Source organism: Podarcis cretensis, assembly GCF_951804945.1.
Source record: "Podarcis cretensis genome assembly, chromosome: 14".
Lineage (NCBI taxonomy): Eukaryota > Metazoa > Chordata > Lepidosauria > Squamata > Lacertidae > Podarcis > Podarcis cretensis.
In genome coordinates this window covers 28,597,946-28,622,657 of record NC_137183.1, presented here as the reverse complement: position 1 = coordinate 28,622,657, position 24,712 = coordinate 28,597,946, and the positions used below count along the sequence as shown (strand labels likewise).

At 46.4% G+C, this 24,712-nt stretch overlaps 1 protein-coding gene across 4 annotated transcripts in view; it reads right to left on the bottom strand.

Moving 5' to 3' along the window:
- Positions 1-332: 332 nt before the first annotated feature.
- The window catches only part of GLCE (glucuronic acid epimerase), a 60,216-nt gene continuing 35,836 nt past the window's right edge, over positions 333-24,712 (bottom strand). For all 4 annotated transcript variants that reach the window (XM_079953021.1, XM_079953020.1, XM_079953023.1 and 1 more), the window contains 3 exons: positions 10,927-11,528; positions 7,052-7,297; positions 333-6,103 (listed from right to left, as the gene is read on the bottom strand). In XM_079953021.1, the coding sequence (XP_079809147.1) occupies positions 5,079-6,103; positions 7,052-7,297; positions 10,927-11,515 (1,860 nt within the window). In that variant the 5' untranslated portion in view covers positions 11,516-11,528 and the 3' untranslated portion in view covers positions 333-5,078. The remainder of the gene's footprint in view (positions 6,104-7,051; positions 7,298-10,926; positions 11,529-24,712) is intronic.

Genomic DNA, 24,712 nt, shown 5'->3' with positions numbered 1-24,712 from the left:
TCTACACAAGACATTCTCTTGAGTCCAGCAAAAGCCATTTTATGCTGCAAAATATGGATAAGCTGAAGGAAGTCCCGAAAGGGATGGCTATGTAATAATGTCGATGTGAAAGTTACAATTTTGTGTATCTTTTATCTTTTCTTTTTTGTGTATCTCTTCTTTTACTTTTTTCCTTTTTTGTGTATCTTTTTTCTTTTATATATGTGTGTTAGTGTTAAATTTCTTTTATGGAATTAACTAATAAAAAGAATGATGGCCAAAAAAAAAAAGACTCTATTCAGTCTGGGGCTTTTGCCTCTCTTGACACAACGAATGAACACCAAGTGACAGCGTAAGATTAAAAACTCTTTATTTTACAATTTTATAAAGCAGCTTTACATGAAGCACAAAGCTGATCAGTTTACTTTTTAATATATATATATATATGTATATGTATATATAAACATAATAGGACCATTCCCACTGCAAAAAATCATGTCTTGCCCCATATAAAACTAACCTGTGCACATTGTGCTTAACCCACAAAGTCTGTACAGCTTTACAAAGGACTTGTCGCCCTCCAAAGGGCATCCTGTAAACAATTTATTGCATATTTAAACCCATGGTTCAAACCCCGCATGTAAAAAGGGAAGAAAAGAAAAGAAAAAGAAAAGGGGGGGTCAGAAATACAATTACAAGGTGGACGAAACGCAGCAAATTTTCAGTGGAAGCCTCTAAAGGACGGAAATAAAAACTCGACACCAGTTGTGCTTGTGTGTCGCACAATAATGCAAAAGGAGAAAAAAGGGTCGCGTCTACTCGGGAACAAAAGGCATCGGCTTCGCTCTGTGAACGGCAACACATTAGCCTCCATGTTCATGACATCTCTTGTCCCCTAGCTTTTTTTTTAAAAAAAAATAGAGAACTTTCAATACTAAACTTCGGTTTTGCATCCTTGGAATTCCCTCATTGCTCATAGCTGGCCTTCAGACACAGCAACTTGGACATCCACCCCTCACACCCCATGTATACAAATGAGGGGGGAAATAGCCCAGGGGCCCAATGCAGATGTGGCACCTGCAAAGGAAGGAAACTGGGAGTCTGCTGGGCCTCTTGTAATCCCCTTCCCTGCTCTCCTGTGAGCTTCCCACCCTGATGCATGCACACTTTTCCCTTTTGGGAGCTAACCATGGTGCAGTGTGTTGGGTCGGCACCAAACTAGCACATAATCTTGAATGAGTTTGCTGATCAGCTCCAAACGCTGGTTTGAAATAAATCTTTGTATGTTCAGAAGCCGAGCGGCTCATGGCTCTGAAAACAGAAATGAGGACCACTCTGCACTTTGAGGGGTTGGGGAGAGGTACACCTGGCCATGCTTAAACGCGCAGGAGGATTGGGTTGTATCCAACTGAGCGACAAGAGGAGACCCACTGAAAGCAGCAGGCATGATTCACTTAAGTTCACGGATTTTAACAGGTCTACTCTTGAGTATGACATAGTTGGATACAACCTACTTTGTCCATATTGGGCCAAAGACAATGTACTAAAATAATCAAGATGCCTATTTCTCAGAAGCCAATTCCCACTAAACACAGCCTACCTGAGATTCTGCTTCCCTGACCTCTATCACACCCACCATGAGCAGCTAGTGAAAGGGTCCGCCATGGGGAAGTCGGTCATATGGAGAGCAGCTGGTTGCCAATTTGAGTGCCGACTAGAACAGCACTCATTTCCCAAATACCAGCTTGCTCCAGTTGCCAATCTTGGGCCAACGAATACGACAAGCCTACACAAATCTGGAAGCCCTGGGAGTGCCACAGTGAGTCGTAAGCACAGAACCATCAACCAGCCACAACGTATACTCATTTCCTATTGCAAGAGGAAGTTATGGCCGCATGGTCAAGGCACTAACGCTCCACCCAAACAGTACCCCGAAGATGTCTGCGCTGGCTGCTCCAAATCTGGCTGGCCACGGTTTGAGTTGCACTCTCACATCCAGAAGCAATTGCTAGAGAGGAAGGAGGTCTCGGAATCGACCTACTTTGGTATCATCGCAACACAGACCAGCCCTTCCACAACTTGGTGCTCTCCAGAGGTTAGGGACTACAACTCCCATCAGCACCGGCCAGCACAGTCATAGGATGCTGAGGCTGTCTGTAGTCCAAAACATCTGGAGGCGACTGGCTTGGGAGTACAGTTCAATATGCTGGCTATCAGCACAGAAAGCAAGGCTCTCAAAGAGAACTGGAATTCTAAGGCTTCTCTCTTCTGGGACTTGAATTTACTCCCTCCCCACTTAACTCCTGACTCCTCAGATGCCCCTATTTTTCTCTTGGTGGTTTGCATATGCTCCAGTCCCACTCCCCCTCAGAAACACATACAGTCAGAAACAGCTGTACCCAAACTTTTGCTCTGGAAGAACCCGGGGGCCCTCAAAACTGCTTTTTACCAAGATCAGTGGAAGTGGAGGACGACCTATGTAGGAGCCCTGGCTCTTAAAACTGTGTTGCCAGCACCTAGGAATTCAAATGTTCTTCTAATGTACCAACAGACCAGCGTGCCTCAGAGCAAGCTTCACCAACCTGGTGCCATGCAGATTTTTTTTTTTTTTTTGGGGGGGGGGAGTTATAGCCCAGAACATCTGAGAGTACCACGGCCCACACCTTTCCCCAGTAAAATGATAGTGCAGGCTTCCGTGCTTCTGTATACACTGCAAGGCGAGCAAAGAAAAATGACCAAGCTGAAACGCCTGGTTTCCTTGAAATGCACAAGTGTGGGATTTGAATATCTAAGCGCGGCATTAGGAACAGAGGGGCAAGCTGCCAATGACACGGGATTCTGGGCAAGTTCAGGCAGCCTGCCAAAGCATCTACCAGCAGCAATTGTGCCTACTGAAATGAAAAGCCACAGCAGGGTTGGTAAGTCATGGCCCCTCTGGATTCAGGTGTAGCCAACGTGGTGCCCTCTGAGTGTTGTTGGGACTCTGACTCCCATCATCACTGGCCATTGGGCCATGCTGGCTGGGGCTGATGGGAACTGGAGTTCAATAATGGCTACCTCTGGTCTGGATTAGACCTCCCTAATCTGCAGGGTCCCCTGCTTGGATTTCTCCAACTACCAACTTCTCAGCAACTGGAAACCGGGACTGTGGTTTGCCAAAGGCAGGGTATACGACACAGCACAAGACATTTGCGAGAGACATAGTTTCTAAGCCTGGGAAGGGGATTTCCAAGCCAGAATCGAGCCACCACCTCATTAGCGCTCTTCCTGAGCCTCCAAGAGCTCACCTTAATGGAAGCTCCACTGAACAAGCCTGGAAGATACAGTAGTATTGGAAAGAGAGGGCTGGTCCATGGAGAAAAAGGCATCTATCCCCATCTCTCTCAAGTGCAGCTTCCCAGCAGACTGTGCCCCTGGCCAGTTTTTACAATGGTGAAAAAATGCCAAATGAATATCTGTGATCCCAATGAAAAAAAAATGAATTTTTCGAATCAAGTGCTGTTGACCATGGTGCCGGCAGAAGTGGAATGACTTACAGACAGACAAATATAAATACATACTCATTTCACTTCCCCAAAACAAAATAAACCATTAAAAAAAAACAACCTCCCCTCCCACCACCAGTAGCAGTTTCAAGAGCAAGTTGCTGCAGAAAAACTTCCACAGTGTTCAAACATAATGCCACTTAAAAAAGATTATTTCCAGCCCCCTCACCCACATGAACTGTACCTGGTTTCAACAGTACCCTAGACTAGTTTTCTTCAGCTTGGTGCCCTCCAGATGTTTTGGGGGACAACTTCCAGCCAGCACAACCAGTGCTTGGGGATGGTGGGGGGTGGCACCCCAAACACCAGAAGGACAGGGCCTGAACCCCCCCCCCAAGGGACAGAATGGCTTACATGGAAAAGAAACCCTGTAAAAACCAGATGTGGGGAACCTTCGGCCATCCAGATGTTGCTGAACGACAGCTTCCGTTGTCCCTGAGCCGCTGGCCATGCTTGCTACGGCTGATGGGAGTTGTAGTTCAGCAGCACCCAGAGGTTCAAAGGTCCCCCACACCTGCTGTAAATGATCAGGAGGGAAAGAGCCTCCCGCTCTCACCAGAAGAGGTCTCAGCTCATCTGGAAGCAAGGAAAGGGATTGGCCAAGCTTGAAAAGGTGACAGCAGAACCAGTTTGAGAGAAGGTGACCACGTTTTTGTGCTGACAGCTGGTCCTGCTTGTAATGGTCGGATGCTTATGGAACAGAGTAAGAAAAACACACATTCAAACTTGCCCACTGGGAGGTCCCTGTGCAAGGAAATGGGAGTGGCACTGAGGCACAGACATCCCCTGTACCAGCTCTCCCCAGTAGCCACAGAGTTTTCACAGAAATTCCCAGTGAATCCTCACCACTAATAGTGTGGTGTTGTTGTTTTTTTTAATCCCATTTGTACATCTTTAAAGAAACTGGACATTTGAAGTATTTCGCAATATACAGAATTTCAACACAAACTGCTCTGAAATTTCCCACCAAAGGGAAATATATGTAGAATGAAATAATGACGTCACCCACTCTCTGGGATAAGAGTTAAGAGAGATTTCTGGCATGTCACACTGTTTTCCACTCCACCCCCAAGTGAAAATCCCATTTCTGCACCCATCCATTTAAAAAAAAAGAAAAAGAAAAAAAGAGAGAGGCCATATTCTACTTTTTTTCTGACCAATACTGGGCTATAAAAACCATTATAGCTTTTGTGATTTCCCGCCACCCCCCAGAAAACATTTCATATTATGCACAAGTACCATAATGGACCGCTGTGGAAACGTAAACAATTTTGCTAAACTTTGTCCTTTGATCAGATGCCTGCTTTGTAATTTTACCTCTCCCCTCTATAAAGGATTCATCCGCTGGAATGCAATCGTTTAAAAAAGATGAGTTTTAAGGATCACTTCTTTGAAAATAGAGTCTGTTCAAAAAAACAAAACACAAGTACGCACACACACACACACACACACACACACACAGAGGGTTTGGGCACCACCATCACCCTGCTTCAAAGATGGCGGCTGCCAAGCACCGCAGACAGGGGGAAACTCCATTTTGGTTGTGAGCTGGGCTCAATTGTGCTTCGCCCTGCCTCCTCGCAGGTAGCTCTTCCACCTCTTGACGAACTCTTTGAACAGGGGCGTCTCGTCGATGGTGCTGAGGAGCTGGAGCTGGTTGATGTGGGTGGTGTGATAGTCCCACCGGGCCAAGTTCGGGGCTGTCCCCAGCATGAAATGGCGGAGGTCATAGATGGTCCCTGAGCCCGTGTCGTAGAGAGGGAGCATGGCCTTGAGGGACTCCATGCCCCGCTCGTACAGGAGCTTGGCCTCCTTCCCCAGCTTCTCTCCCGCTGTCTCCTTCAAGTCATACAGCCCAATGAGGGAATACATGAACCCGTTCAGGACAAAGGAGCTAGGCGACGTGGGGTACTCCTCGTACCAGTCGTGCTTGTTCATGAAGACGGCCTTCACGCCACGCTGCTCTGAGGAGAGCTTGTAAGGCGCCGTGGCCCGCAGAGCCGCACTGAGGAACGTGTGGTCTTTCGTCAAGAGGTAGGCCCGAACCAAGGTGGAAATGGCCTGGCCCTGCGCCATGGCAGAGTACCACCCGGGGTCCAGGGACTTGAAGCCTTCCCCCAGCTTCCGGGTCACCATGATCGGCCAACCACCCTTCTCATCCTGGTTCCTCACCAGCCAGTCGCTAGCGGCAAAAAAGGCCGCCATGTGGGCCGTGGCTGAGATGGTGACGTTGTCGATGAAGCCGTGTCCTTTCACCACCAAGCGGACCACCCTCTTGGGCATGATCTTAGTCTGCTTGACGGCCTTCGTGTTGGAGAGGCCGACCCCCTTTCTCAGGTCGGTCACAAGGTCTCGGGTGACTGTGCTCCAGCTAGTCCTGGGCCCGATGCCATAGTAAATGTCTCTATCCTTGAAAGCTATCAACTGGGTATTGGAGACATAGTGCACGCGGAACAGCTGGTTCTTCTCTGTGGTCTCCAGGACCACCGAGATGCTCCCGTTGGTTATGAACTTGAGGTCGAAGGAAATAATGAAGTCCCTCATGTTCCCCAGCTGCAGAGAGGCGCCCTCGGAGTTTTCTGACGGGGAATAAAAAGGGTAAGGGGTTGGTTACGGAGCAAAACTACAACACGGGGCGGATCTTTCTTTTGCCCTGAGTATTGACAGATAGGCATCAAGAAAGCAGCTTGCCAGCCACAACGCCTGTTCTCATGCACTGCCAAGGACATTCAAATCAATAGCATGAAATTAGCATTTCAACTTTGATTCTGTTCATTATTAATTAGTTACAAATGCAAGTATGGGTACCCTGGAGCAAGCCAGATCTATCCAGTTCAAGGTCCTGTTCCCCACAACGGCCAGTTAGATGTTTCTGGCAAATAAGAACATAAGAAGAGCCAGTGGCCCATCGAGTCCAGCTCGGTTGCTGGGCTGGATCAAAGCCCCCCCCGCCAAGTCCAGCATCCTGCTCCCACACTGGCCTTTGAGGATCCCAAGGATTACTCCGCGGCTGATGAAGTGGGAGAGGAGCACACCTTAGAGATCCAGCCATCCTGGATGCTCCACTGACTACAAAGGGAAGGGAGACTTTTACTGCTTTCGCCTTAGAGACCCCAGCCTAAGGCGCTGACTAAAATTACTTCGTTGCCTTTTAAAGTAATGGACTCATTAATTCTAATGGCTATTGATTAGTTGGGGGAAATACATTATGCCCCAATTAATGAGGCTGTCTTCATACAAAGCAAACCGGGGGGGGGGGGAGGGAGAGAAAGAGAAGAAATGTTGCATATAATCATTAATTTTCTGGGTGTGGGGGAAAGAGAAGAAATGTTGCATATAATCAATAATTTTCTGGGCGGGTGGGGGGAATGTTTCCCCCCCCCACACACACACCTTTCAGCATGAAAAGAAATGGAATAAAGGAGAAGTGAATGTGTGTATATAAAGCCACACCCTATGTCATGGGAATGTGAGAAACGCCCTGCAGGATCCGGCCAGACCTACCGTCTCCCTTTGAACTGACCCACCTGGGACAACAAATTGCTTGACATTTGTGAACCTGGACTTGTCCAGCACCGTCGTGACAGAGCTGCCTTTGGGTACCGTCCAGTCTGCAGTGTGGCTGTTTTGGTCCTTCTCCTCAGCCATCTCATACACCTCCACGTGAGGAGGCTTCTCGGTCAGGTTCTTGCTGTAGTGGCTGAGCCCATATTGGGCAATCTGGATGGGGTAGAAGTAGCCCTGCGGCCCCCACTGCGTCGAGAGTGGCACGCCTGTGACACAGGGGCAGAAGACACAGCATAGGAATGTGAGCACAGCAGAAGAGCCCTGTGGGGTCAGACTAACCTCGTGGCTCACAATGTTTTTTGGGCCACCGCCCCCTTGGCTCCATAAACTCATCCCCAGTAGGGCCAGCGATATCTGGTTTCAACACTGATATATCAGCAGCTAAATACCATGGTATGCTGGTCTATCACAATGTTCTAGAATGTATCTCAGCTGCTTCTTCCTCCGTTCGCTTGCTCCTTTGGCTGTCTGCAGGCAATTTGAGCTGGGAATACATCACGATCTGAACGCCATACTGGTTTCAGACAATTTACCAATATATCGTCCAGCTCTATGCCCCAGTGCCCCTCACCCTACCAAAATCTTAATTCAGAGCAGAGGTTTCCACGATCCACAAATGAATATAGAACTGTACCTAAGAATTGCGCAGTTCTGTACAAACTTTCCTGGGAATAAGCCCCATTGAAGACTACCAAGTAAAAACGTGGAATTCTGTTGATCCTGCAGTTTAGTCCTGCCTCCATTTATTTTCCCTCTATCAAAGTGGATCCCAATTTTCTCAGGCCACCTGGTTCCAGAAACTCATCTCTTGTGCCCCCCTACCCTACTCTATAAAAAGCACTACTCAGAATAGAGGTCTGCACAACCCACAATTAATTGCACATTTATTCATAATCCAATTAAAACCATTTAGTTTAATTAATCCAACAAAGCTGATGAACTGGATCCGGTGATACCAGATTTTCACATTTTGTTGACAATCACACCTCCAGTGCGCGCATGCGCACACACACGCACACCATCACCCCCTTGTCTCTGAGCAGCCCCTAGAGAATCCCACCACCACCTCCTGGAGGGTACCACCCACTTTGGAAACCACTAGACTAACCTTTTACACTCCAGGGGCCGCCAACATTTTTAGGGCCATGACACATTTGCCAATGGAACCAGCTACTGTTGGCATCGCATGCCTTTCAGATGCCCTGGACAACATCTCCCATCAGCCCCAGCAAACACAGTTGTATGATGCTGAGGCTGATGGGACTGCATCCATGCTTTCCTGGGGCTGATGGGAGTTGTAGTTCCAGAGGGTATAAGGTTGGGGAAGGAGCAGTCAGGAGAGCCATGAACACAGCCTTTTTCATACCTGGCTACCTAGATGCTTAAAAGTTTAATATTGAGAGTCTCTTCGGAGGCATAGCCTTGAATCCCACCACAACCAATGTCTATTTGAAAGCCAGTGTGTACTGGAGTAGAGTCCTGGAATAGGACCTGGGAGACCAGGGATCAGATCCCCACACAGCCATAAAGCTCACTGGATAACCTTGGCCAGGCACTCAATCTCAGCCGAACCCACCTCACAGGGTTGTTGTGAGGGTAAAATGGGGAGGAAGAAAATTATGTACAGCGCTGTGAGCTCCTTGGAGGAAAAGTGGGATATAAATGCAAAAATAATAATAAAATAAAGTCCGGTGGGAAGAATCCTGCCCAGCTTGCTTGATAAAATAGCAAGTAAGTGCCAATTAATCTGGAACCCGAAACAGGCCAACTCAGGAGTCAATCCCACTCCACTCAGTGGGGCTTGCACTTTTAGTCTGACTCTGACAACTGATCTAAAAGTAATTTTCCCTTCTGTCGCCACTAGTTCATCCAGCGTAGTACACTGACCAGCAGCACTCCAGGATTTCAGGTGAGAGGCTCTCCCCAGCCCCACCTGGAGATGCTGCCAGGGACTGAACCTGGGACCTGCAGAGCAGGTGGTCTACCGCAGAGGTACGAAGGCCTTTCCCCTCGAGGCAGATATAGTGTCACCCACTGTCAGCTCCACCAGCTGGACCCTCTTGCAGACTTAGGCCTAACAATGGCTTCTCCCCTTAACACAGCAGCATCTAGCTCGGAGAGCGGTTATGCCTCAAACCGAGCGTGACAGAAAGATTACCGAAACAAAATTAAAGAAAATGCATTTCCACGTATCATCCGCACTTCATAATGCCGATAAGTGTCTGTGATAGTCACTTGATGGATGTGTTTGCCTGAAGGGCAAAAGCGCCAGGGGAACTATTTAAAGAGCGCTATGTAATATCTCAAATGCTAAAAGATGCTTTGCTTATTAATGAAGAGGGGTCTCTGCGAGAGGCGCAGGCCTCGAGATCTGGGAGAGAGGAACCAGCCCTACACCTGCTATAAAAGCTTCGCTTGCAGCTGTTAATTTAGAAAGATGACATGATTAAATTCTCCAGGTCACAGGACACCAGACAACACAATGACATTGTGGGAATGAGATAGGAGGAAACCTAAAATGAACTCCTTCACTGCCTTGCAATCTACTTGACAGGAGAGGCTCTCCGCTGAAGACGTGATCCCACCAGACTAGGCTTGCAAGTAGTCGCCTGGGGTGAATAAGAAATCTCCTGCAGGCAACCAGGCCAGGAATATATTTTTTTTAGAAACGGTTACTCTTTAGTTATGTATGGCTATAAACATTAATATTGATAATAAAAAAACTATATACTACTTAATTGCCAAGCTGGCTTCTAAGAGGTTTCCAGTGTAAATTCCTATCTATTAGCTATACAGTGGTACCTCAGGTTACATACGCTTCAGGTTACAGACTCCACTAACCCAGAAATAGTACCTCGGGTTAAGCACTTTGCTTCAGGATGAGAACAGAAATGGTGCTCCAGCGGCGCGGCAGCAGCAGGAGGCCCCATTAGCTAAAGTGGTGCTTCAGGTTAAGAATAGACCTCCGGAACGAATTAAGTACTTAACCTGAGGTACCACTGTACACTTAATGAGATCTAAGAGGCACACCCTATCTCTAATTTCCGGGGGGGGGGGGGGGGGCAGGAATTGAAAACCTTTTGATTCAACAAGCTTTTTAAGATCAGGTGTTCATTCTGTGTAGTTTTTAAACCTGTTTCCAATACCATTTTATGATACTGGTAAGAACCCTAGCTTAGCGATAGGAGCATCTGCTTTGCCTGAAGAAAACCCCATGTTCAGTTCTTGATGGCATTTCCAAGTAGGGCGGAAAGAGAACCCTTAAACCCTGGAGAGCTGCTGCCAGTCAGTGTAGGCCATACTGAGCTAAATGCACCAATGGTCTGGGCTCAGTATAAGGCAGCTTCCCAGGTCCCTAAGATATGTCTGCAAATTGCCTTGAGACATGTAAGCAAAAGGAGATTCATAATAATAAGAAGGACAGATAACAGGCTACATTGAAAAGGACATTCCCCCCAAAGGCAACAGATTTGGAAAATGATTTAAAATAGTTTACTAAAATGCAAGATAGGCTTTATCGTCTAGGAATGCTTGTAGGTAATAGGAAAGATAGATATTATCTGTTTTGTTTGCTTGTTTTCAGAAAAGCAACCCGAAGGCATACAAACAGAATCATGTGGATTCCGTGGGCAAGTTGAATCATGTCCTGAAAAGTCAAGTTCTACTACTCACAGATATGTAGTAACTATGTAGTAACTGTGGAGTATCTCCCATAAGCCCCAGCCAGCAGAGCCAATCATCAAGAATGATGGAAATTGCAGTCTAACAACAGTATCTATAGGGTCACAAGCTCCCCTTCCTCCCCTGCACTGAAGAAGAGCAACGAAAGACCCACCTTCGACACCACTGATGCACTTCACTCTGTCCCGGACCTCCACATTGTAGCCCTCGAAAGACATGAAGACGCCATCTGGGTGGTAAGGCGCCCTCTGCGCGTACACTTTGGAGTAGCTGTGGGAGAACTCAAACCTGTCGTACCCATCGTACTGGGCGACCTTCCCGTAGACCTCAAAGTACTTCTCCACCCAGGAGAAGGGCAGAAAGACCTCGTTCCCTTCTCTCCTGCCTTTGATGGTGTGCTCATCGTTGATCAGGCAGTCGATCTCCTCGTATTTCAGCCCCAGCGCCTTGTTCCCGTGGAAGCCCCCGACCACAGGGGGCGCTTTCTGCTGCTCTTGTGGGGAAGCCTCTTCGCTCTGCTGCTGCTGCTGCTTGGCCGGGCCGTTCACATCCTTGTTGCTCTCCGAAGCGGCCACTCGCTTCTCCAGTCCGTCCGCTCGGAAGGCACTGCTAGGGCTACGCAGGAAGGGTGGGGCTGCCCTGTTGCTGGAGCATCTATTCCACAGCAGGACCGTGACCAGGGTGAACAGAACGCAGATGACGATCAAAGTCTTATAGTTGACCCGGGTCGCCAAGCAGCGCATATTCACACCATACCTGAAACAAAGAAAGGCCAGAGGTTTCATTCTGATAGGCTTGCCATATGTCAGGAAAACTCCTGACATGTCCTGGTTTTGAGGTTTAAAAATGGCATCTGGGGCAAAATGTCAGGGGAAACCCAGATGTATTGCAACATGATGGAAAAAGCAGCGGAAATAGCTTAAAACCTACAATTTTGGGGGTAGGTTTGCCCCCAAAAACTCAACAATTTGGGTGTTTTCAACAACTTTGCAAGTGTCAGGAATTTTACTTTTTGAAATATGGCAACCCTACATTCGGAGGACTTGCCAGCGGGGATCTGGACACCTCCCTGATATTTGGGGAGGACAAGGGGGAGCCACAGCCGGCACATATAAGGTCACTTACTTTGAACGTTTTGAAGGAGAGGAACAACAAAGGCACAGTGCATAGTTAAAACTATGGAACTCGCTCCTCCATAGATTCATAGAATCATAGAGTTGGAAGGGACCCTGCGGATCATCTAGTCCAACCCCAATATGCAGCTGTCCCATATGGGGATTGAACCCACAACCTTGGCGTTAGGAGCACCACACTCTAACCAACAGAGCTACCACATAGCGTTCCTGCTGGAGACAGGAATGGCCACCCACTCAGATGGCTTTAATAAAGGAAAAGGCATGGAGGAGAAGAGGCCTATCAGCAACTGCTAACCATGATGTCCTACCTCCACAGCCAGAGGTAGCAAAACTTCTGAATACCAGTTGCTGGAAACAACTCAAGTTCTGCTTGCAGGTTTTCCATGGGCATCTGAGTGGCCACTGTGAGAGCAGGATGTTGGACTAGATGGGCTCTTGGCCTGATCTAACAGGGCAGTTATTATGTTCCTAACAGGAAATTCATTAGGGAAGCTTAGCTAGGAAAGAGGCAGCCTGCTGCTACCCAACTTCCCTTGCAAATGCATGAGAGGGATAAGAGAGGGGGGGGGAGTCCAGTTTTCTGCACAAGTAGTCCATGAAGCCTAGAACCTGACCCTAAATTCAGTATTTATTTACTGCATTTATACCCCACTTTTCCTCCAAGGAGCACAAAGTGGTGTACATAGCTCCCCGCCCCCTTTTATCCTCACAACAACCCTGCGAGGTAGGTTAGGGCAAGAGGGAATGAATGGCCCACGGTCACCTAGTGAGCTTCATGGCCGAGTAGGGATTTGAACCCTGGTCTCTCCCAGGTCCCAGTAGGAGACTCTTAAACGCTACAGCACAGCTGGCTATCGGCGAAAGAGAAATGCGCAGATGTTCCATGGCTAACAAAGATGGCAGGTGCATCAAGGCAAAAAAGGTTCCTCAAGCACAGGGAATTTGAAAAGCACCGATACACACTGTAACCGGCTGAACCAAACGCTAGCATGCCCAGAAAAGCTCCCTCTCTTTGGCAAACGAGAAGGCTGCTTGGACAGAAACGCCATTGTCCTCAATGCCATTCCCGCAATGAAAATAGTTTCTTCAGCCTTGAGTTTCCGTAGTCATCTGGGCGGAGGGGTGGAACTTAGCTGCCTTGCGCTTTTGCCAATTCACACCAAGGGTGCTGGGCAGGTCAAGAGGGACTCTTGTGCTGGTGGCCTTGAATTGGGAAAGGAACCAAAGCCCCTTTGGACGGAGCCCTGTTTGAGCTCTGCCGTGGCGACAACTACATCTCCCCACTTGACCCTTTATTTGGCCTGTCTCAGTGACTTAAATAGGTACTTAAGGTTCAATTGGACATCTTCAACTCAACACAAGCTATAAAATATGTACTTGGGACGCAACTTGGCAAGCTATTTTGGAAAGGGTGACGAAGGAGGTGTTGGAAGAAAATGCACTGCTTCAGGCAAGCTAACCATTGCATAATTTTCTGTGTGTGTGTGCGTGTGTGTGCGTGCGTGCGTGCGTGCACACACACATGCCTGCCTCACAGCTGTCCTGGAAAGACCCAGAGTTGCTTCCATTCCTACACAGAGCAAGATGATATCCAGAGCACATAGAAGGGGCAAGATAAACTCTCATCAGAGGCTCTTGTGGAAAACTTCCAAGCTAGGGCTGGTCCACACATTGCTAAAGCACAGCAAGAAATACCTGGCCCGTTTCAAACACACAGTGGCCTGCTATGCTGGGATCTTGCTCACAACACTAACAGTGTGCCCTACACTTGCTTGCTAATCTGAGCTTTATCTATTACATTTATATCGCACCTCAGACCCCTGCCCTCTCCAAGCAGCTGATAGATTATTCTCCCTATTTTATGCTCACAACAACCCTGCAAGATAGGTAAGACTGAGATGCTTTGCTTGGCCCAAGGTCATAGCTTCATGGCTATGCAGGGATTTGAACCCTGGTCTTCCAGTTCCTAGTCCAACAAGGGCAGTGGTTCGCAAACGTTTTCAGGCCACTGCCCCCTTGGTTCCATAGTGCCCCTCCCTTCCCCTGTAAAAGGCATTATTTATAATAGCAGTTCGCACAGCCCACTAAGGAAGACAGTAACAATCGGATTCAAAATAGTAACAGTTAATTGCACATTTATTCAAAACCCAATTAAGATTGCTTAGCATAATCAATTCAACAAAACTGATAAACTTGTTCCAGTGATACCAGCTTTACAAAGCGGGATAGTCATATACACCTCCAGAGCCCGACTGCCATCCCCTTGCTTCTTACTGCCCCCTAACCCCATTGCCTGCCAGGGCCAGGGGGCAGTACCACCCACTTTGGGTTCTAACCACTACTCTACACTGTCCCAGCTAGGACACTGAGGCGGATTTGATACCACCTGCTACCCAAGACAGAAAGTGATGAAAGCAACCATCTACATGCTATCCTTTCACCTCAAAGGAAGAGGAGAAGTTCGGGCTATGACATTAGTGGATATATACCTGCCCCCATCGGACAGGTAACATCTCGCCAGTCTCAAGTTGATGGGACCTTGGTTTACCCTTCATTCATTTCACAATTCCACACTGTGTTGGCTCCTACCCGGCCGTTTCACACTTGATACGGAAGGGGGGGGGCATGCCTTCTTCACCTTCTTCTTCGCTACAATATATCCATTTATTTCCAATTGTCAATGTCAAAAGGGACTAAAATTTATAAAATTCATAGAAACTCAACGTGCCAATTTGCTCAATTTCTCTAGGACTCCATGACACCTCCCCTGTCCTCCATAATCCCTCAAGCAAGGTGTCAAGACCCTAATCCTGTCAAATCACTCTGCCAAGCCTTTCCTCTGGGCAATGCCAGTACATGGACCATTGTCTTCTCATCACCGGTACTCAGGATGTGCTTATCTGCGCATATCTCCAGCTCTGCATATTCCCCCCTCCCTCCTCCATATGTTAATCCTGTGTAACCCAACCTCTTAAGGTATTCATGATGTAATCTGTGTAACCCAACCTCTTCTTAATGTATTCATGATGTAACTGGGATGTATTTTGCACTGTATTCTGGGACATGGAGGGTGTTCAATCTTGCCTTGAACCTGTTGCGCAATAAACTTGGATCTTCTGCAGCTTGCTCCTGTCTCCGGCTGAGCTCATTTTCCTCCGCAGGGACCCGCAGACTTAGTCCGACGAGCTGGGTGGCAGAGCAGCCTCGCACCCAGATTTTACCGTAACACACTTAACAAGGAAAACGTCCCATATTGTTGAAGAATACAGGGTATATCTAATTCTTTAAACAAAAAACCCACCAATTTCACTCTTATAGAAACGCCAACAAAAATAAACACATTTTCTGCAAAATTAAAAACACTCAAAAATTTGCTACTGTCTCTCATCCCACCTCCAGCGAAGGAAAAGAAAATATAAAACACATTTTGAATTTAGTTACATGAGCTACATTATAGGAGAGAACACTGCCAGGTTTCTATATATCGTTACGTGCCTACACATCTTGCCTTGAGTGCAATTCTCTATAACCTTGTTGCTCACACAAGAAGATAAAAAAAAAAGCGAGATGGGAAGCAGAAAAAACTTTGACAAAGCTTCCTTAAGTTGATTCCCTCATGGTTTCTCCTTTAGAGCTGGCCTGTTCTCCCTCTTCCCCCCCCCCCCGCCCTTCTCTTTCTTTCCCAGGGCTTGCTTTTAAAATATTGAAGACTGCTTGGGTTGTTGTTTTTGTTACTTATCCCACTTAGAGGCCCGGGCTTCAGGGATTTTGTTTGTTTTCCAGCATCCAGCTGTGATGGCTGCCGATGAGAGATGAGAAATCTTCTTGTTTGGAGGTGTGTGGTGTGGCGCTCAAGGGAGGAGAAGGAAGAACAGATCCTCTTTAACTATTCTGTTTGCAGGAAACAGCTACACGCAGGCAACAAACAGCCCACTGTTTCTCCACTGGTTTCGCTCCACCCCTAAATAAGTTAAGACCCTTGCAGTGTAAACACAGATGAAGAACTGAAGGAACAGGAAAAGCACTCAGAGAGACAGGCATCAGAATAGCACTTTCAGAGTCATCTCTTTTAATTTATAATATATAAGGGCAATGGATGTGCTTCCACATTCATGTGACTGTATGCTCACCTATAAAAAAAAAAATTCAGACACTCAAGGAGTAAGAAATATGACTTCTAGGTTTCCTGGAGGAGCCTGGAAGGGTTCTGAACAGGTTTCCCCAACCTGGCACCCTCCATATGTTTTGGACTATAGTTCCCATCAGCCAGGCAAGGCTATCCTAATATGTTCCAGGCATTAGCAGCCTTTAATCAAGAAGAAGAAAAAAAAAAGCCAGAAAGCATTGATAGCATGGTTAGCTCAGCCGATAAAGCATAAAACTCTTCATCTCAGGGCTGTGGGTTTGAGCTGCATGTTGGGGGAAAAGATTTATGCATTGCAGGGGGTTGGGCTAGAGGACCCTCATGGTCCCTTCCATCTCTATGGTTCTGTGGCCAGTGCATTTCCCTGGAACTCAAGATCAACTGTTTTAGACATAAAACTCGGTGGACCCATCCAATGAAGCTGAATGTTGGAAGGTTTGAGACCAGGGGTAGGCAACCTAAGGCCCAGGGGCTGGATGCGGCCCAACCGCCTTCTCAATCCAGCTCACAGACGGTCCGGGAATCAGCGTGTTTTTACATGTGTAGAATGTGTGCTTTTATTGAAAATGCATCTCTGGATTATTTGTGGGGCCTGCCTGGTGTTTTTACATGAGTAGAATGTGTGCTTTTATTGAAAATGCATCTCTGGGTTATTTGTGGGGCATAGGAATTTGTTCATTGTTTTTTTTAATATAGTCCAGCCCACCACATGGTCTGAGGGACAGTGGACTGGGGCCCACAGCTGAAAAAGGTTGCTGACCCCTGTTCGAGACAGATAAACAAGAAAACCCATCTTCACACAGCACGTAGCTAACCTATGGTACTCACTCACACAGGAGGCAGTGATGGCCACCAAGCTAGATGGCTTTAAAAGAGGGTTATACAAATGGCAGAGGGGGGCTACTGATGGCTACATTCTGCCTCCACAGTTGGAGCCATAAATGCTTTTGAATGCCAGTCGCTGGAAACCACAAGAGGGGAGAGGGCTTGCAGACTTCCCATTGAGGCCTCCCATTGAGGCAAGAACAGAATGCTGGCCTAGATGGGCCATTGGCCTGATCCAGCAGGTTCTTCTTAGGTTCTTATGCAGACTGCATGTCCTTTAGGATAGAATGTCTTATTCTAATTGTGTACAGAGTTATGTGCATGGATGGTGCTATATAAATGAACAACAAGGAGAAGAACTAGGACTTCTTTAGCAGGAAGTGTCATCCCTGGGTAGCTGCATACACAAGGTGCCAGGTTCAGCTTCCATCATCTCAAGGTTCAGCTGGGGAAGGCTTCCTGTCTGAAATGCAGGACAGGTGCTGGCCTTCAGAGTAGGAGACACTAGTCAATGGACCAACAGTCTGCAGGTACAAGGCCGCTACAATGCCGGGGCACAGGGGTACACTTCCGTGTTTCACTACTGCAGCTGGCTTTCTGCTCTCATCTAGTTCCAGATCCAACAACTCCAGGCTTATTGCCACCATCCCACGCCGGTGACAATTCACCATGCTTTTCCCCTTTCTTTTTTAAGGCTCATTCACCTGCATCCTTAATGGCAAATGAGATGGTGAACAGCTTGTACAATGTGCGGCCACTGTCAGAATTACATTAGCACTTCAAAGAAGGAGGCAATTGCCCTCCTTAGCATAGATCAGAGACAGAGAGCGAGGGAGCTGAATTTATGAGTTCATCACCGGGTTGTGTGTGCGTCACAGCCATGCCAGAATCGTAGGCAAAGGTGTTTGGTCAGCAAAAGCTGTGCAAGGGTTCTGGGGTTTTTTATGCTGAATTTACCAGAAATTAACTTAGAAATAGGAGATACTCGCCTTTGGGCGATGTGCCTGGTTATAGCCGAACCAGAGCCTCCATTTGCAAAATCAACTTGCAGACTTGTTGTTTTTCCTGAAAGAGTGCAATGAAGACGCTTGATGTCAACAAGCAGGGAGTTCCAAGGTCTTTGCGCTGCCACAATAACAAGATTGGTTTCTTACAAATGTGGAACCAATATTATGAGGTACCTGGAACAGTGACAGCTCCCCATTTCAGAGGGGCCAAGTGAGCCTATCTGGGGTAAGGAGATCTCGGCTCCAAGTTAAGGGCTTTGTATACTAATAGTAACACCCTGAACATGGCTTGGTAGCAAACAGGTAACCAGTGCAGATCTCTGAGCAGAGATGTTACATGCTGATGGGGTCTCGCTCCTAACTTAGGTCTGTTAACTTCAATAGGCCTACTGTGAGTAGAATGTTAGATGCTCTCCGCCTTGTAAAGCTCTTCTGCTCCCCTACTGATCACAGTGGGCTATATGGATCGGGCAAAAAGATTCCATTCCCCTTATTACCTATCAGTGATCCACTGGAGGCAATTCAGGTGGTGCAAAACACCAGAGCAGCTTCTCAAGGCTAAAAATTAAAAAGAGACGTTAAAGTATGTTTCCAAAATGAACAGCCAAAAGAGTCTATGTTTCTGCAGGCACCTCACCGCAATGTTCTTTTAGATGCAAGAAGGGAAAAAACCAGCCTTTAAACGCAAAGATCAGGGATTTCTGCTACACCTAGATAAGGCCCTTGTTTACACTCAAGAATCTGGGCCAGTCTAATCTGGCTCTGAAATGAACACACAGACTGGGGGCTTGGCAAAGGCGAGATACATGCAGAAGCAGTGTTTTTATAAGCCCTAGGAATGGGAGATTGGCACTTGGAGGGTCCGTCCAAAGAAGCATTTCCTTCCTCATCCTCCCACTATCTGCACTGCTCTCAGCAAGCCTGAGTATTAAGGGATTCGCCAAGCAACTAGCACATGCATGGATACTTTAAAAAAACCAAAAAAGTACAGAAAGGGACTCATTTTACCCCAGCACACAGAAATGCTCCCAAGTTATTTGCAACTGGATCGTGGAAGCACCACAATGCAGGGCTCCTTCCATCAGCTCTGCCAAAAGCCCAGCTCCATCAGGCACCTCCTACCCCTGAACTGTGCCAGCTGGTCATTGTAAGAATAGCTGTTTAAGAATTGGTGTCTGAGTTTGCATTTTTCCTCTTCCCTCCCTGTCCTTTTCCCGTGTGTGTGTGTGTGTGTGTGTGTGTGTGTGTGTGTTCTCACGTAGAGAGCCAATGCAACACCATGATTAGAGTGTTGCACCAGGACTTGGGAGATCAGGGTTCAAATCCCCACCTAGCCACAAAGCTCTCAGGTTGGTCACTGCTATCTCAACCTACCTCACAGGGTTGTTGTGGGGATTAAATGAGAAGTGGGGGAACCTTGTACACCACCCTTGAGCTCCTTGGAGGACATGGTGGGATATAAATGCAATAAAGAAATGCTAGCTCAGTAGAACTGTCTACACCAGGGGTGGGAAATCTTTGGCTTCCCGGGTGGGTTGCTGTATTACAAAACCCATCATCCTTGGCCACATTTGGTGTGGCTGATAGTAATCGTAATTCAGCATCATCAGGCAGGCCAAACACTCCCCACACCTGGTTCACACTAACTGGAAGCAGTGCCCTAGGGCAGGGACCAACCCACCCATGAGGCAAGGTGAGACCAACTTCCCCAGCAGCAGACTTTTCTGTCCCCTTGTTCCTGATGTAGCTCTTCCCTGCCTCCTTCTTCCCTGGTAGGGAGGGGGGCACTATTTTGGGGTCCTCCTCAGGTACCAAAGTGTCTTGGGGCAGCTTTGCCCAGAGCTTGAGACAGGAGGCAAGATTATGCAATGATTTCGCATTAACTCCTGCAGCATTAAAATATCCAAATAGTGTGCAGCTGTTTCTCTCTGGAAAGGAAAAAACGCTGATTTGAATGCAAATGCCTAATTAATGGCTTATTTACAATTAATCTGCCTTTTAATCTTTCTGCAGCTAGCATTTTAAATGCATCTTGACTTGATAAAGACCCAGAGCAGAATTTTAAACAATGCACTGATTTTCTTTGTGCAGTGGAGGAAGAAAAAAAGTTATAATACCATACAAATACAAATGAACAGAGTTACGATAATTGAATCTACGTAGGGGCTTTCTGTGCTGGCTGACTCTTTAGAACAGATTTACTATTTAATTACGGCTGTTAGCCATATTCCATCTGTGTAGCATTTGAAAGAAACACCCATAAGTTGTTTAGCAGAATGACAGAGTGCCCAGGAACGGTTCTGCAATTTTGTGATGGCAATCCAACGCAGTCGTTAGCAAGAGGTCCCTTTGAGCACCTAATTTAAAAATGAAACATCAGCAGATCTCTACCAAATATTGAATTTTTTCCCTTAATAGAAATCATTGTGAATTTCAATACTGAGTCCCTACATCACAAGTTATCAACAAGCAGCAGGCAAGACATTTATTCGGGCTTCTTCCTTTGGTGTGCGTGTGGGGTTGTGTTGTTGTTTTTTGCTATGTACCCAGACTCAGTTGTTGGTGACCTAGCCATACACACAGCTTCCTAAAGTCATATGCTGATTTGTCAGAAAAATCTTTGCTTTCTCCAAACCTCATGGCTGCCTCTGCTAAAGGCTAAGAAACCCAAGAAGAGCAACTCATCTGGTCTCTTTTCGCAAGCTGTGGGGATGGACTGATGGGCACAGAAGGGGCTGCAGGAAGAGAAATGTGACCAGGGCTGCTGTGCCTGGCACTCAGCGTGGAAGGACTAACCTCAGAAAACTGAACTGAACATGCCACTTTCCCAACCTGGTGCCCTCCAGATGTTTTGGAGTGCAACTCTCCTCAGCTCCCCCGCCCCAGCCAGCACACTCCGTTGATGCTGGCGCTGCTAGGAGTTGTAGTCCTAAACATCTGGGCGGCAGAAGATTGGCAAACGGGACCATAGATCTAAGACTGAACTGAGACTGCTTTGCCAGAAACAGAGAGTACACTACGATCGCCTCCAACATGCATTTAACTTGCGCACTTTCAACCATATGTGGTGGAAGGCTGGCTGAAATTCTGCAAGTTAAACGCAAGTGAGGCAGAAAGCTTAAAAGCTATTTTTGTGCCAGGGCTACCCTGTGCAAAAAAAAAAGAGCTTTTAAATTCTCTGCCTTGCTGGGGTGGGGTGGGGGGAACAGAGCGCCTGCGTAAGATGCAAAACTGCCCAACCCTCGGACTTCCGGGTTAGCGCCATCGGCAATGGCGGAATTCCTCTGACTAAGAGGAACCTGCTCCGTGAAATTCGGGTCTTGCCGCCGCGGCGAAGGCGGAGACCCCTTAAAAATCCCAGGCGGAGGAAGCCTGGGAACGTGGGATTTGGCTGACACCAGGAGCGCCCCCCCTACCCGCAGGGAAACCCCTTTTTGGGGGCTTCAAAACGACATGGGGTGAGCGGCGCGGTGTTTTGAATCGACCGCTATTTTTACAGAGTGAAGCCGCACAGCCGTTGCCGGAGAGCGCTGACTTTTTCTTGTGGACAATTGGATTTCAAACAACCACCCGTGAGTAGAACAGGAAATTAGGTTTTTAAAACAATTTAATTTGGCAAGGAACGGGGGAAGGTCTAAACAGGAAGTCCACCTCCCCCTTTTGTAAATAGACTGAAGCAAAGAGTTTGTTAACTAAGGTCTTGGAAAGCTCTACGTAAAGGATTAAAACTTCACTGATTGAAACTATTACCTACACTCCCTTTGGAAGCAAGGGAAGCCTGCTGGAGAAGGTAAAATTTAGGAACTGAAGCGTCACGTCTCCAAACCCGGGAGAGGTCCGTGAGGAGCCCATCGACGGTGAATAGAAAGGTTTGACAGCTAGCTGTTAAGATACAAAGAAAGACTTTGTTTCCATTGTCCATTTTTGCGTCTAAAAAGAAGGAAAGGTAACTGGAATTGTTATTAATTTACTTTTGGGACTTTGGGGACTGTGCTGGAAGGATTGATAGACTGCTTTCCGCTAGAGGGAGTTTTGGGACATGGTCATAAGAATGCAGCTGGGAAATTAGCCTAAAGATAAAAACTCTGAGAAATTAGCTTTGACCTTGGACATTTCAAGGATGTCGGCGGAGAAAAAGGTTACGCTTGAATTGAATAGGACATTTTATCTGCTGGGAAAGCTGCATTAACAGATAGATGCCATGGCTACCAGCGTTGATATTTTGGGAACAAAAGTAGGCATCAGTAAAGAAGTCGACAAGAATCCGGCACAAGAATCTTTCTCAATTGAACAAATTGAAGAACCAGAGAAGGAGAAAGTTGTTGTTAAAGTGATGCAAGGGGGAGCTTTAACCCTACAGAGACAATTGGAGGATTACAAGTTGAGGCCTTACATGACTGTAATTAGGAGAAGCCAGTTTTTGGAGATGGGAGCCTGGCTTGATTTGGAAAATGAAAAGTGGAGAGATCACCCTATGTGGGGATCAAATGACTTTTGGAATATGAATTTGAGCCAGGAGAGGACCGAAGTTTCTGGGGCCTTTGGACTCGGAAGAAGTGTGAAACAAGATCGGGGATACTTTATGGGCCCTATCTTTAATTATATGGAAATCTGGCAGACTTGATAAGAAGGAATATGACCATCGTTGGGTTGGAGCTCCCCTGAGAACTGTTTCTTAATATTAAAGATTATCAAGAAGATTGGCAGATGGGACATGAAAAAGACTTAAGAGCCTCGGATTTGAGATCTCCAGGTTGATGGACTGTTGTAAGCCGATGGAACTGTTGGCAGGGGCCGAGACTGGGGAGGGGAGACGGTGAAAGAAAATTGGGAATTTAAAGTGTATATATTGAGAATTAAAAAATTTTTTTTTTTTAAATTTGCTTTTAATGAGAGATGGAGAAATTGTGGAATGGAATTTTTATGACCCTAGGGGAAATGTCTTAAGAGAATAGGTTTAAATATATCAGTTTTAACGAGAAATAAGATTAAATAAAGTAAAAGTGGATGGCTAATTGGTGAAAGAGAGAATGGAAAATTACAGTATATTAAGATAAATTATTAGGATAAAAATAAAGATGAAGGATTTGCTGAAATATCTATTTGAACTAGAAAACAAAGAGGGGAGGTGTGAGGAGGTCAAGGAAATAAGTCATAGAAAAAAAATTATGTAAAGGTTTAATTTGGGGTTTTTTCTGTTTTGATTGTATGTATTTTCTAATTATTATTTTTTTCCTTTTTATCTGTTTTTGGTTTTTTTTTTTGCTTTTTAATTTTTAGCATTTTTTCTTGGAAATGTTTTGTTTTTCTTTGTATTGTGTTTTCTGTTTTTTACGTTGCAATGTTTTAAAACCTTAATAAATATTATTAAAAAACAAAAAACAAAAACTGCCCAACCCTGTTCTACAGCGAAAAGTTCCCTCCTCCCAGGTAGACCCATTTTGCTCCTCTGGCAAACCTCCACCTGCTCTGTCAAAGCACTCTGCCGAATGCCCATTTCAAGCCCATTCATTCATTCACACACACAGAGCCAGCATGGGACACATTAACACTGCACTAAGATCGCACTCCAACAGACATTAAGCCCGAGGTGTATAAATTCAGGGCCAGTGAAATGTTGCCAACTCCGGTCTGAGGCATCTCAAAAAAAATCAAAAAAATCTGCAATGCTATTGAAATGCTCTTTTCCCAGCGTCTAGATCTCAAGGGGTGGTTTGAGCTATTGCTAAAACTGAACGTGAACAATTCCAAACCACCACAGCTAGAATCCAGTCACCTTGAGAAACACAAAGTGCAAATCGGGGGTGCCCAACTCAAAACACTGGACCTCTGTGCAGACAGAGCCACAAAGTATTCAGACAAATGGGAGACTCCTTTCTTTGAACTCAGTTGCTGCCTATCTAACATGCTGTGGGATCTATTTATTTCTTTATTTATGTTTGTAAGTTTTTCTTATTTCATTTTATAACGTATAGAAAACAGAAGAGGACAGGGATAACGACAGGTGAAAATTAAAAGATGAAAAACAAAACTATAAGCACACAGAATGAGTACAGTTGCACATAGGTTAAAAGAACAAAGTTCAAGTAAAGAAGACTGTATCAGTGTTATCTGGTTAGCAAGTATGGTTCCAGATTTGCCAGGGCTGTCCTGAAAATGATGGCTCTGTGGTATGTGTCATTAAAAAAAATGCCAAATCATATAAAATGTGGCTGGAAGTTCTAATCCTTGCCAAAACTGCAAATTATGTGCAATTTTCTCCTTGCTGCGAGATTCTGAACCATGTTGATTCATGTACTGGGGGGTGGGGGTGGGAAATGGGAGTGAGCGGAAATGGCTGTCGTAATTATGAGCCCATTTAGTGTGGAGCCTAATAAATCTACTTGCTTTCCAGATGGATTAGACTATTAAGCCCCCCACCCCCTTTTGCTAATGGCACAAACAAGAACGCCAAACTCTGCCAGCTGCTTGCAAATGCATTACAAGGCCCCCTTGAAGCCAGCAAAGCACCACATTGTTGCTTCAGAGATTGATGAAGGAAGTCTCCGCAACAGATGAAAGACCTTAGCGCTGTTACGTCAGCTTCGCTGCACCCCTATTTATAGACCAGGCGCAAGTCCCCAAGCAGCCGCCTTGGTAAACCTCATTAACTGCCCTCCAAGGGGTGCAAAGCTGCACCTATTATTGCTATTTATAAAGCTTATTCTGTGCTTTCTTCAATGTATACCATGCCACCTGCCTTTCAAGGTGGAACCCGAGGGGGCGTCGCCATGACATCATGTGACTGAGGAGTAGGGTGTTCCATTCGCCTGCCAAAATGGCCCATCG